General features: G+C 56.6%; 1 protein-coding gene and 1 non-coding gene across 2 annotated transcripts; both read left to right on the top strand.

Annotated features, from left to right (window-relative positions):
• Positions 1–90: 90 nt before the first annotated feature.
• On the top strand, positions 91–9,564 carry EEF1G (eukaryotic translation elongation factor 1 gamma). Its single transcript, XM_036417276.2, has 10 exons — positions 91–247; positions 1,280–1,438; positions 2,851–2,914; positions 3,062–3,204; positions 3,893–4,036; positions 5,290–5,419; positions 5,729–5,933; positions 8,737–8,909; positions 8,986–9,110; positions 9,335–9,564. Exons 1-10 carry the CDS (start codon positions 236–238, stop codon positions 9,491–9,493), a joined length of 1,314 nt encoding a protein of 437 aa, XP_036273169.1. The 5' UTR covers positions 91–235; the 3' UTR covers positions 9,494–9,564.
• On the top strand, positions 7,108–7,244 carry LOC118707319. Its single transcript, XR_004984225.1, has one exon. It is a non-coding gene; the product is annotated as a small nucleolar RNA SNORA29 (small nucleolar RNA).
• Positions 9,565–11,314: the final 1,750 nt, after the last annotated feature.

Genomic DNA, 11,314 nt, shown 5'->3' with positions numbered 1-11,314 from the left:
GGCCTGAGGGCGGGCCGGCCAAGCAGCTCACTGCGCAGGCGCAAGCTCCTCCGCGCAGCCCGCAGGCCCCGCCCCTTTTTCCAATTTCGCGGCAGAACTGTCGTGCGTGTGCCTTCTATGCCGTCCTCGCTTTCCGGCCGCTGTTTCCCCGCGGCTCCTCGCTCCCCCCCCCCCCTTGGACGGCTTACTTTGCGGCAGCGCTGAGAGCCCCACCCCCTTTCTCTGCGGAATCACCATGGCGGCTGGGGTAAGTTTGCCGGCTCGGGCCGCCCGGATCACCCTATCCGGCGCCATCCTCTGCCCGATGGCGGCCCGCTGGCGTCAGAGGAGTCCTGGAGCCGAGTGGGGAGCCGGTCCGGGACCCAGAGGCCATCCTGTTGGGGAGCAGGGCCTCCTGGCCCCGGGGAGGAACTGATGCTGAGGCTGTGGGAGGCCATAGAGTTGGGATGGCCGGGTCAGAGGAGAAAGGAGATGCCGGGTCCCGGCCGTCTGGGGCCGGAGGGAGGGGTCAGGTTCATCGCCTCCCTGAGACGTGGGGTCCGGGCAGGTTGACGGGACTTTCGCGGCCGTTCTTTGGGGCGATCGCAGGGGCAGGCTGAAGGGAGGGTCTTTGTGGGCATGAGCTTGGCCGCCGCGGTCAGGGCTCGTCCAGCGGGGAGGTGCGGGCGCGGGAAGACTCCGACGTGGGTCCGACCAGGGTCCGGGAAGGAGAGGGGGCACCGCCAGGCAACTCGCCGCGGGCGGGACAGCACCGGAGCGGCGGCGTGCCGGCCGGGGAAGGGGGGCTTCGGGAAGGGAGGCCGGGCTGATTTCGGGGGAGAAGACCCATCCGGCCTCTGCTGGCTGCTCGGGTGGGACTGGGCCGGGGGTGTGCCCTCGGCCGAGAGGCGGCCTGGGAAGCGGCGGGCGGCCCGCGGTGGAGTGGGCAGGCCCGGCGGCATCAATGAATGAAACCCGGGCTCTGCGGGGCGCGCGGTGTGGGTCCGCCCGCAGACGGAGCCCCAGGGAGCCTGAAGCTGTGGGTTTCGTGCTCCGGAGCCTGTCCTGAGGGAAGGTCAGAGCTGTCAGCGAGCTTTATTTAGCAGTCGGTGTGTCCGTCCCCGGTCGGACTCCGATTACACAAGACGGAGTCCGACCGCGCTTGGGTTACCAGCCCGAGGGGAGCGGGAGCGGGAGCGGGGCGGACGGCGACTCCACGGGGAAGTCACCCCGGGCGGTGGCGTTTGGGGCTGGGGCCCTGGCCCTCGCGCTGACACCCTGCCCCCTCCTCCCCGCGCAGACCCTGTACACGTACCCTGAAAACTGGAGGGCCTTCAAGGCCCTCATCGCCGCGCAGTACAGCGGGGCCCAGGTCCGCGTCCTCTCCGCACCACCCCACTTCCACTTTGGCCAGACCAACCGCACCCCGGAATTTCTCCGCAAGTTTCCGGCGGGCAAGGTGAGTGGGGACCTGGAAAAGGGTCTTTGGTCCTGAGAACCCAAGTGGCTGTAAGATTGCATCACTTTGGAGATAGCCTCCATCTTTGAAGACATTTCACCCCCACCCCATATTTTAGTGAATTTTAAAAAAGGTTTGTTTTTGAGTTCTGCTGGTGTACCTCAGGGGTTGAAGGTGGACCTGTGAACCAGGAGATCACAGTTAGATTCCCGGTCAGAGCACAGGCCCAGGTTGTGGGCTCCATTCCCAGTAGTGGGTGTACATTGATTCTCTCACATATGTGTTTCTTCCTCTCCCTCTCCGAAATCAGTGGAAAATATATTTTTTAAAAATCCTTTTGTTTTGAGATAATTTCAGTTTCCTGTGTAGTGAAAAGGAATAGTCGATTGTAACTGAAAATTTTAAAGATGATTAAATAATAAAGAGCTATTCAGTGACATTGAACAGTTCACAGCTCACTTTGGAAGACAGAATGACTTTTGGCTGTTCTCAGCGAAAAGGTGTCAGGTATGGGCAGGATTCTTTCTCCACGGGTGTCAGAGGGCCGGGGAGCCGTCCTCGGAGCAGAGGCCGTGTGTGTGTGTGTGTGTGTGTGTGTGTGGCAGTTACAGACGTGTATAGAAGACGTGGCCTCTCACCTTTCGCTTGTTGATTGGGGGATTTTCTTCAAAGAGCTGATGGTAGCTAAGTATTTTGGGTTCCTTATGTGAGTTCAGGCTATAAGGGATGCCAAGGTATTCAAATATTTTTGGCTTTTGAGTTTTAGAAAGCGTCAGGAGTATGGTTATAGGGGTTGTGGGCCCTGTACAAACACTTTCCTCCAGAATGACTTAGTTCCTGGGATTGGCTAGTAAGAAATGACTGTTTCACTTAATTTTTTCCTCCTAAATCCTCATCCGAGGATATTTTTTCCATTGATTTCCAGAGAGAATGGAGATGAGGGAGGAAGGGGAAAGAGAGAAACATCGATGTGAGCAAGACACGTGGATTGGTTGCTTCTCATATACACCCCCCACTGGCTGAGGCTGGGGATCCTTCATCTGGGAATTGAACCTGAGACCCTTCGTTCGGAGGGCTGATGCTTTAACCCAGTGGTTTTCAACCTTCCTAATGCTCTGACCCTTTAATACATTCCTCATGTTGTGGTGACTGATCCCCAACAACAAAATTATTTTCGTTGCTACTTCATAACTGTAATTTTGCTACTGTTAATGAATCGTAATGTAAATATTTGTGTTGAGAACCGCTTGCAGGGTCACCTAAGGCCATCGGAAAACGGGTATTTTATGGTTGGGGGTCACCACAACATGAGGAACTGTATTAAAGGGTCAGGGCATTAGAAAGGTTGAGAACCACTGCTCTAACCACTGAGCACCCAGCCAGTGTTTCGCTTACCTTCTGACTCTTTGCAGGTACCAGCATTTGAAGGTGATGATGGATTCTGTGTGTTCGAGAGCAATGCCATTGCCTACTACGGTAACTACAGTTGGATGGGGGGTGGGGGGGTCTGGAGTGAGCGGTGTAGGAGAGGATGAGGGTGAGCTGGAGTGGAGAAGGAGATGGCTTTGCCGGGACTGGTGTTGGCATGACCCCAGGTCCTGACTTTGCGCCTTGCCTCTGCAGTGAGCAATGAGGACCTGCGGGGAAGAAGCCCGGAGGCAGCAGCCCAGGTGGTGCAGTGGGTGAGCTTTGCTGACAGCGACATAGTGCCCCCCGCCAGCACCTGGGTGTTCCCCACCTTGGGCATCATGCACTACAACAAGCAGGTGAGCCTGGGGCTTGGAAGAAGCCAGAGGGGGTGGAGTCAGCTCTGTGTCAGGAGTGAGAAACAGAGGTGAGGGCATGCCCAGAATGTGTAACCAGGCCCCAATCTGTGGCTGTGAGTTCGGAGCCCTGGGCATTGGGGTGGGAGACCCGTGGAGGCGGTCAGAAGGGGTTTGTTCTGCAGGAAGGTTGTACCAAATGGTAGGGGAGTGGTTCGACCCGGTGACTTCTTTTTTTTTTTTAATATATATTTTATTGATTTTGCATAGAGAGGAAGGGAGAGGGATAGAGAGTTAGAAACATCGATGAGAGAGAGTCATCGATCAGCTGCCTCTTGCACACTCCCTACTGGGGATATGCCTGCAACCAAGGTACATGCCCTTGACCGGAATCGAACCCGGGACCTTTCAGTCCCCAAGCCGACGCTCTATCCATTGAGCCAAACCGGTCTCGGCCGACCCGGTGAGTTCTGAGGTTCCTCCTAGCACGCACAGACATGGACGGTGGGCAGTGAGGGGGCGGGGGGGCCCGCCTGCGCCATGAAGAAATGTAACTGGCGCTCCTGTGGGACAAATCTGGGAGGATCCTAGACCCCGGCCTGGGGGCGGTGAAATGAGTAAGTGAAGTGGCCTCTCAGTTCAGTGATGGGGGATTGATAGTCACTGATAGGTTTGGCCAATGAATCCACAGGCCACAGAGACCGCGAAGGAGGACGTGAGGCGGATCCTAGGGCTGCTGGACGCTCACTTGAAGACCAGGACCTTTCTGGTGGGCGAGCGGGTGACGCTGGCCGACATCACCGTGGTCTGCACTCTGCTGTGGCTCTACAAGCAGGTCGGTGTGTGAGGGATCCGCTCTCAGGGCGACTGGTTAGAACCCAAGTGACAGTCTTGGGGTGCTGTTTCCTGATTTGAGGACTTGGGTGGGAGGGGCTCTGAGGGAGCCTGGGGGTTGCGGGGCGGGAGCGGACCGCCTTCCTTGCGGGAAGCGTGGGGTGGTCTGCTGCCCTTCGTGTCTGCGGGGGGCTAAGACGATTCTTGTGAAGCCGCTGTGCTTCTTGTGGAGGCAGGTGGAAGCAGAGCCGGTCAGTGCTGGCCTGCTCTGCGAGTTGTAGGGAGACGGGGTGTGGGAACCCTGGTCCTTTTCTTCCTCTGTGAACTGTAAACCCAGCTGAGGTTATTGGGGGAAAGGAGATGACACTGCTGGTTCCTAAACAGCAGCCCTCGGACTGCTGCTGGTCCACAGTAGAAATGTGATGAGTGCGAGGAAAAAGCGCCTGCTTCGTGCTGGACCCCATGCCCAGGCCTTACAGGGATCAACGTGGTGTGGCCTGTTGTGGGGTCAGGGTGGGTAGGATCTGAACCCGAGTACTGCAGAACCTCACCACGGAGCTGGCCCTGCGCCTGCCTCCGCCGCTGATCCTGGCAAACTGAAAAAAAGGGCAGCGAGCTGCCAGTGTTCTAAGTGGCTGAGCATTGACCTCGCTCCAGGAGGTCAGGGTTCAATTCTCCGTCAGGGTACATACCTGGATCGAGGACTGGGGCCCCAGTGGGGGGTGTGCAGGAGGCAGCTGATCAGTGATTCTCACCATTGATGTTTCTATCTCTCTCCCTTTCTCTTAAATACAAAAAAAACATTTTTTAAAAAATGGTAAATTAGTTTTTCATGAAGCTGTTTAATTGAAAGGTCTGTCCATTCTAAAATAATATTTTTGCTGTTGCATATTTCCTACTTATTTATTTGACAAAATGAGTAGTAATTGATAGCCCTCTGTTGATCCCAACCTTAAAAAAATTATACGTTAACGTGGGCTTTAGAGGGTTGGAAACTCGGTGTGAAATGTCTTGGCAAAAGGAGTGAGGCCCATGCCAATGCTGTCCCTGCCAAACAGATTCTTCGTGAATGGGCTGGACCGCCTTAAAGAGATGAGGGTGTTTGGGGTCGCCCTCCAGGGTAAGCTGGCGGCTAAGCAGCCGTTGTCTGGGGGTGAGGGGACGGAGGAACTCGGTGTAGGAAGAAGCTTCTGTCTGTCTGGAACCCTCGGGGCGGCCCCGCTGACTGTTCCATCCTCTTGTCCGGTCCGGCAGGTCCTGGAGCCGTCTTTCCGCCAGGCCTTCCCCAACACCAACCGCTGGTTCCTCACCTGCATCAACCAGCCGCAGTTCCGCGCGGTGCTGGGGGAGGTGAAGCTCTGTGAGAAGATGGCCCAGTTCGACGGTGAGTGAGGAGGCGGCAGCGCGCGCCCCGCTGGGCGGGTTTGCTGCCTCAGCCCCTGGGCTTCCTGTCGGGCGGAGGGCGCGGGGCCCAGAGCGCGGGGCCTCACCAGTGCTGGCCGGTGTCCCGGGAACCTTGTCTTCCTCCCCTCTCACGGCACCTGTGATGAGGGCCCCGAGCAGGGACGCGGTGGCTGGAGGCCGTGGGGCTGAGCCCGGCTCCCGCCCGCCGGTCTCCGCGGCCCGCTGCTGCCTGCTTTGGAGGCAGCAGACAGCGGCCGAACACTGACTTTTCTCCCTTCCTCTGTGCCAGCTAAGAAGTTTGCGGAGAGCCAGCCTAAGAAGGACGCCCCTCGGAAGGAGAAGGGACCTCGGGAGGAGAAGCCGAAGCCCCAGGCCGAGCGGAAGGAAGAGAAAAAGGCCGCCGCGCCCGCGCCCGAGGAGGAGATGGACGAGTGTGAGCAGGCGCTGGCGGCGGAGCCCAAGGCCAAGGACCCCTTTGCTCACCTGCCCAAGAGGTGAGGCTGTGGGGACGGGGTGCATGGGACCTGAGGCCCCTTTACCTGTGTGTCCTTACACGGCTTGGGCCCAGGATTGGAGGTCATTCAGACAGAATTAAAGGCTGTTTTACTTGGCAAATAAGGCAGCTCTGAGCTTAAGAGTTGGGTGAGCTTTGAAAGGAGAAAGGACATTCTAGATGCACCAGTGTTGAGGGTTCAGAGTTCCCTTTCTGCAAGGAAGCAGGCAGGCAGGCGGAGTTGGAGTGGAGTCACTTGTCTTGGGGGTGCTCGTCAGACCCTCGGAGCTCAGGAGTGCGGGCTGCTGGGATGCCTCGGCCTGTGGCGTGCTCACTGGGGTGACGACCATCGCTGCCTGGGGCCTCTCTGGCTCATTGTTTCCCAAACGGGGCTGGGAGGGGAGGTTTCAGCCCCTCAGGAAGAAGGAAGCAGATGGGATGCTTGTTTATTTCCTCTTTTCAGTGAATGTGGGGGTCTTGGAGGAAAGAATATGGTAAAGGGAGGTTTTTGGTGTAAAAACGTGGGGCACCCAGTGCCCTCCCAGTTCTCCGTGTTTGAAAATTCCAGGGTGGAGAGACGGAGAGGCGGCAGCTCCATCTCACATCCGGGTTTGTTACGGGGATGGCCGCCAGGGGCACGTGCTGGCCGTGGGGCAGGTGCTAGGGGCTGTGTAGGAGGCAGGGTGGGTGGGGTACAGGGTCACCGCCCAGGTAAGGAGAAAATGCCTTGCATGCCTCCTGCGGGATGGGACCAGCAGGCCTTGGGCGTGGAGGTGGGGCGGGTTGCAGTCTGGGCTGGCCCGATCCAGCTGGCTCTGCCCGGAGGGTCCTGTGGTCGTGCCATTGAGGTCTCTCCGCTGTCATCACGTCTTCGCCCGCGTGTTAGACTCCAAGCGATAGGGGCGTGTCTTTCTCGCCCACGCCCACCCTGCCGTCCTCTCAGCGAGGTTTGACTCCCTGTCTCGTGTGGCTTTGATGTGGGGCAGATGGAGGGGTGAAGGGTGTGCTCTGCTGGGCACAGCCGCTGCGCCGGTGGGAGGTCAGCCGCTGCCTTCCCACTCGGGAGCTTGGAGTGGCTGAGGGTCCTCGGGGCCGGGGCTCCGAGCACAGCTGCTCGGCGGTTACCCCCTTGGGCTCCTGTGAACCCGGCACTGGGCAGCCAGGGTGAGCAGGACTCTCCCATTTGACTGCCACGTCCTCTCCCAATAGAGTCCAGTGGCTATGCTTGTGGGATAGATCAGCATCGCCATGATCTGAAGGGGGAGGATTTGTGTGTGTCCTCCTTCTATATGAAATGGCTAAACAGAGGAAAAAGCGAGCAGGATTTGTGGTGTGTAAATGAGCTGTGATGATAACTAACCCAAATGACATAGGCTGTTGGAATACAGACACTTAATTATTAGCTGGAGATCGTCACCTATTGACTCTGGGCAGAAAGTAAACCAGGCAGTGAGCTTGAAGTCTTTAATCAACTGCGTTCTTAATGTCTTGGGAGTGTTTGTAATGCCTGTTTGTTGGCTGCCAAGATGATTGTTATTAATTTAGAGAGGAAGGGAGAGAGAGAAGCCTCAATGATGAGAGAAAATCATTGATTGGCTGCCTCCTGCACAACCCAACTGGGCATTGCCCTGCCTGGGAATCCAACTGTGACCTCCTGGCTATAGCTCCAGGGCTCAACCACTGAGCCATGCCGGCCCGGACTCTCCAGGACTCTTAGTGTCACGGAGGTAATGCCTCATAGATGAAGACCGTCATTTGTCCAGTCACTTCTGGTCTGGTAGGGCTTCCAGCTAGCTTTTTCAGGAGCTGTTGAGAGCTGGGGCGGGTGGGAGGGATTATGGTCATGGATAATGAACATGGCTCAGGAGGGTGTGAAACATCCTGTCCCATCTTGTAGGTGGTGGACGGGGAAAGGCTCCTGGTGCTCAGGAGGGAACCTGGGACCTGGGGTTCAAGGATAGGCTGTCTGCTTTGCTCCAGTGCAGCTGGGCAGGGCACACACTTAACCAGCTCTGTGAAGGGAGGGAAGGTCTAACTCTGGGTCTTGCTGTAAGGAGTGAAATAGGTGGCATTATTAATACCAATGAGTCATTGAACCAACTTAAACGTTCACTGAGGGGCTTCCTAGGTTCCTGGCCCATTTATGCAGTGGGAGGTTATTTAGCCATTAAAACGTCTGCAAAGAATTCTCAGTAGCATGTCGTAGTATTCAGTGAATAATTTGTAAAGGCACAAAACTAGCTGTATCGTCTTTGAAAAATCGTGGAATTTTTCACAAAACGTAAGAAATAGTAGTTGTCTTGTTTGCTGGCTCTGTGGGTGGTTTTCTTCGGGCGCCTGAGCTCTGGGATTGGAAAAGAAAGAACAGTGGGGGGCGGGGCTGGAATTCCTGGCTCCGTGTGCCTGATGCTTCGCAGATAACCTGCAGGGAGGGTTCAGCAGCACCTGGCTGGTTTCTGGGCAGAGTGACTCAGGACGGGGCGGGGCCCTGCTTCACCTCGCTGGCATTAGAGTGTGTCACCCAGGGCCTGAGTGATGGGGGAAGACACTGAGTCACCTGCTCAGTGTGACTCATGGAAAAGAGCCCTGGGAGGGGGCCCAGGGAGAATGTCCTCCTGGCCCCCACCAGGGGGCAGCAGCTCGCCGTGCCTCTCCTGGGCGCGGCTTCCTGGGGTCCCACCCTCCGCCTGCTGAGCATACTTGGGGTGGGGAGTGCAGGGAGGTGTCCTTGGCTTCTTAGGGGCCTCCCGTTGCCGCCTCGAAGGGCCTTGTCCACACTGACCCCGATGTTTTCCTCCGCGCAGCACCTTTGTGCTGGACGAATTCAAGCGCAAGTACTCCAACGAGGACACACTGTCGGTGGCCCTGCCGTACTTCTGGGAGCACTTCGATAAGGACGGCTGGTCCCTGTGGTACTCCGAGTACCGCTTCCCCGAGGAGCTCACCCAGACCTTCATGAGCTGCAACCTCATCACTGGTGAGCGGGCCGGTCTGGGATTGGGGGGGGCGAGGCCATGTGATCGCAGAGGCCAAATGTTCTTCTCGCTCCTCAGGAATGTTCCAGCGGTTGGACAAGCTGAGGAAGAACGCCTTTGCCAGTGTCATCCTCTTTGGAACCAACAACAGCAGCTCCATTTCCGGGGTCTGGGTCTTCCGAGGCCAGGAGCTGGCCTTCCCGGTGAGGACGGGCGGGGGCGGAGCGTGTGTAGCGGGAAGGACGCGGCACACCTTGATCCCGGCCGATAGGCGTGGAGGGGCCTCCGGAGCGGCCCCTGGGAACGGGCCCCAGAGGAGCTAGCATGTCCCAGCGGTGGGACCTGATGGCGTGTCTGAGCCGGGAGGGACAGGTGTGAGGCCGGGTGGGTAACCTGACCGCATGCTTCTTACCTGGCTTCCCCGCAGCTGAGTCCGGACTGGCAGGTGGACTACGAGTCGTATACGTGGCGGAAGCTGGACCCTGGCAGCGCGGAGACCCAGACGCTGGTGCGAGAGTACTTTTGCTGGGAGGGGGCCTTCCAGCATGTGGGCAAAGCCTTCAATCAGGGCAAGATCTTCAAGTGAACATCTGCCGCCGCCCGGCTGCCTGCCCCGTCCTCCAGGGAGCTGGGGTCATTAAAGGAAACTGAACATCAGCCTGTCTGCTGTGCCTGCTCTGGGGCGGCCTCTGGAGGGAGTGCGGCCAGGAGAAGCCTCCGGAGCCGGCCTGGCCTCGCTCTGGCTCTCCTCCCCTGCCTCCTGTGGTGGCTCTTCCAGCTGGTGGCCGGGAGGGCGGGACAGGGGGCTTTGGGGCCACCTGGCTCTTGGGGACCACATTCCCCCGCAGGGTGAAATGAGCATGCCCACAGGCGGAGGGAGCACAGGTGCCCGGTGAGCGAGGCGCTGGGTGCGGGGCCAACAGGAGCGGCGTCTGGCACGGACTGTGCAGCCGCCCTGACCTGCTGTGGGTCACCGGGCGGCCCTGCTTCCTAACGAGGGGTCAGAGGCTTAACAACTTGTCTACAATGACCTTTTTCAAGAATATATTTTTATTGCTGTCGGAGGGAGAGAGATACAAGCATCAGTGTGAGAGAATCACTGGTTGGCTGCCTCCTGCACGCCCCACACGGGACAGCCTGCACCCTGGGCTTGTGCCCTCACCAGGAATCAGACTGTGACTTCCTGTTTCATAGGTTGATGCTGTGGTAACATTTCTTAAGTGGTAGAGGCAGGATTTTTTTAAACCCCTTTGGTGTCACTAAAATAGGGGTGTCGAACTCAATCAGAGAAGGGGCCAAAATCTAAAATCCAGCCTAAATCGCGGGCCGAATGGTTTACTGAACAGTCATAAACTGTCATTGTGATGGAAACGCAGCAGAGTGCAGTGATGACAGCGCGGTGCGGGCCACATTGCAAGGCCTGGCGGGACGGATTTGGCCCGCGGGCCTTGTGTTTGACACGTGCACTAAAACCTACAAACACCCTGTTGCAACATAATTGTCATCCAGTAATCCTGCTCAAAGTGGTTGGTTTTTTTCTCTTCTGAGCTTAACTTTTAAAAAATTAATATTTATATTTTTCAACATCATTTTTTAAAATCCTCAATGAGGGTATTTTTCTTTTTCTTTTTTTCTTTTTAAATATATTTTATTCATTTTTTTACAGAGAGGAAGGGAGAGAGATAGAGAGCTAGAAACGTCGATGAGAGGGAAACATCGACCAGCTGCCTCTTGCACACCCCCTACCAAGGATGTGCCCAACCAACGTACATGCTCTTGCCCGGAATGGAACCTGGGACCTTTCAGTCCGCAGACCGACACTCTACCAGCTTCGGCAATGAGGGTATTTTTCTATTGATTTTTTTTAGAGTGTGGGAGAGTGGGAAAGATAAAAATATCGATTGGTTGTCTCCTGTACTCCCTGGAGCCTGCAACCTAGGTATGTGCCCTTGACGGGAATTGAACCCAGGACCCTTCGGTCTATCCACTGAGCCACAGTGCTGGGGCAAGCTTAATTTTTCTACTCTGCAGGGATTCTTGCCCTGCTCTCTCACTTTTTTTTTTTTTTTTTTTTAAATATATACAACTTTTATTTGTAAATTTAAAACAATACCTGCTTTTAAAGTATTTTTAAAATTTCTTTATTGATTAAGGTATCACGTATTTGTCCTCATCCCCACAGTCCCATCCCTCACCCCTCCCCATGATCTTTTCTGAAGAGCATTGAGCTCCCTATGAAGCTAACCGCTCAGGTGATTCCCGTTCTGAAGCACGTGCAGAAACAGCGTGGCCGCCTGCGGGTTTGAGGTTGTGGTTTTCCGGGTGTTTTTCCCTCTGAGCCTGGGGCGCGGGCTCCTGGCTGAGGAGGGGAAGAGAGACCTTTCCTGGTCCTGGGCGGACTGGTGGC

This window comes from Pipistrellus kuhlii, unplaced genomic scaffold (genome assembly GCF_014108245.1).
Source record: "Pipistrellus kuhlii isolate mPipKuh1 unplaced genomic scaffold, mPipKuh1.p scaffold_m20_p_59, whole genome shotgun sequence".
NCBI lineage: Eukaryota > Metazoa > Chordata > Mammalia > Chiroptera > Vespertilionidae > Pipistrellus > Pipistrellus kuhlii.
The sequence above is the reverse complement of the archived record's forward strand: the minus strand, read 5'-3'. Positions and strand labels throughout refer to the sequence as shown.

Excerpts from the sequence above, each read along its gene's own strand:
- EEF1G (XM_036417276.2), top strand. Across the intron at positions 4,037-5,289 it reads TGCTGTGGCTCTACAAGCAG|GTCCTGGAGCCGTCTTTCCG; the intron begins GTCGGTGTGTGA and ends CCGGTCCGGCAG. Across the intron at positions 5,934-8,736 it reads TTTGCTCACCTGCCCAAGAG|CACCTTTGTGCTGGACGAAT; the intron begins GTGAGGCTGTGG and ends TCCTCCGCGCAG.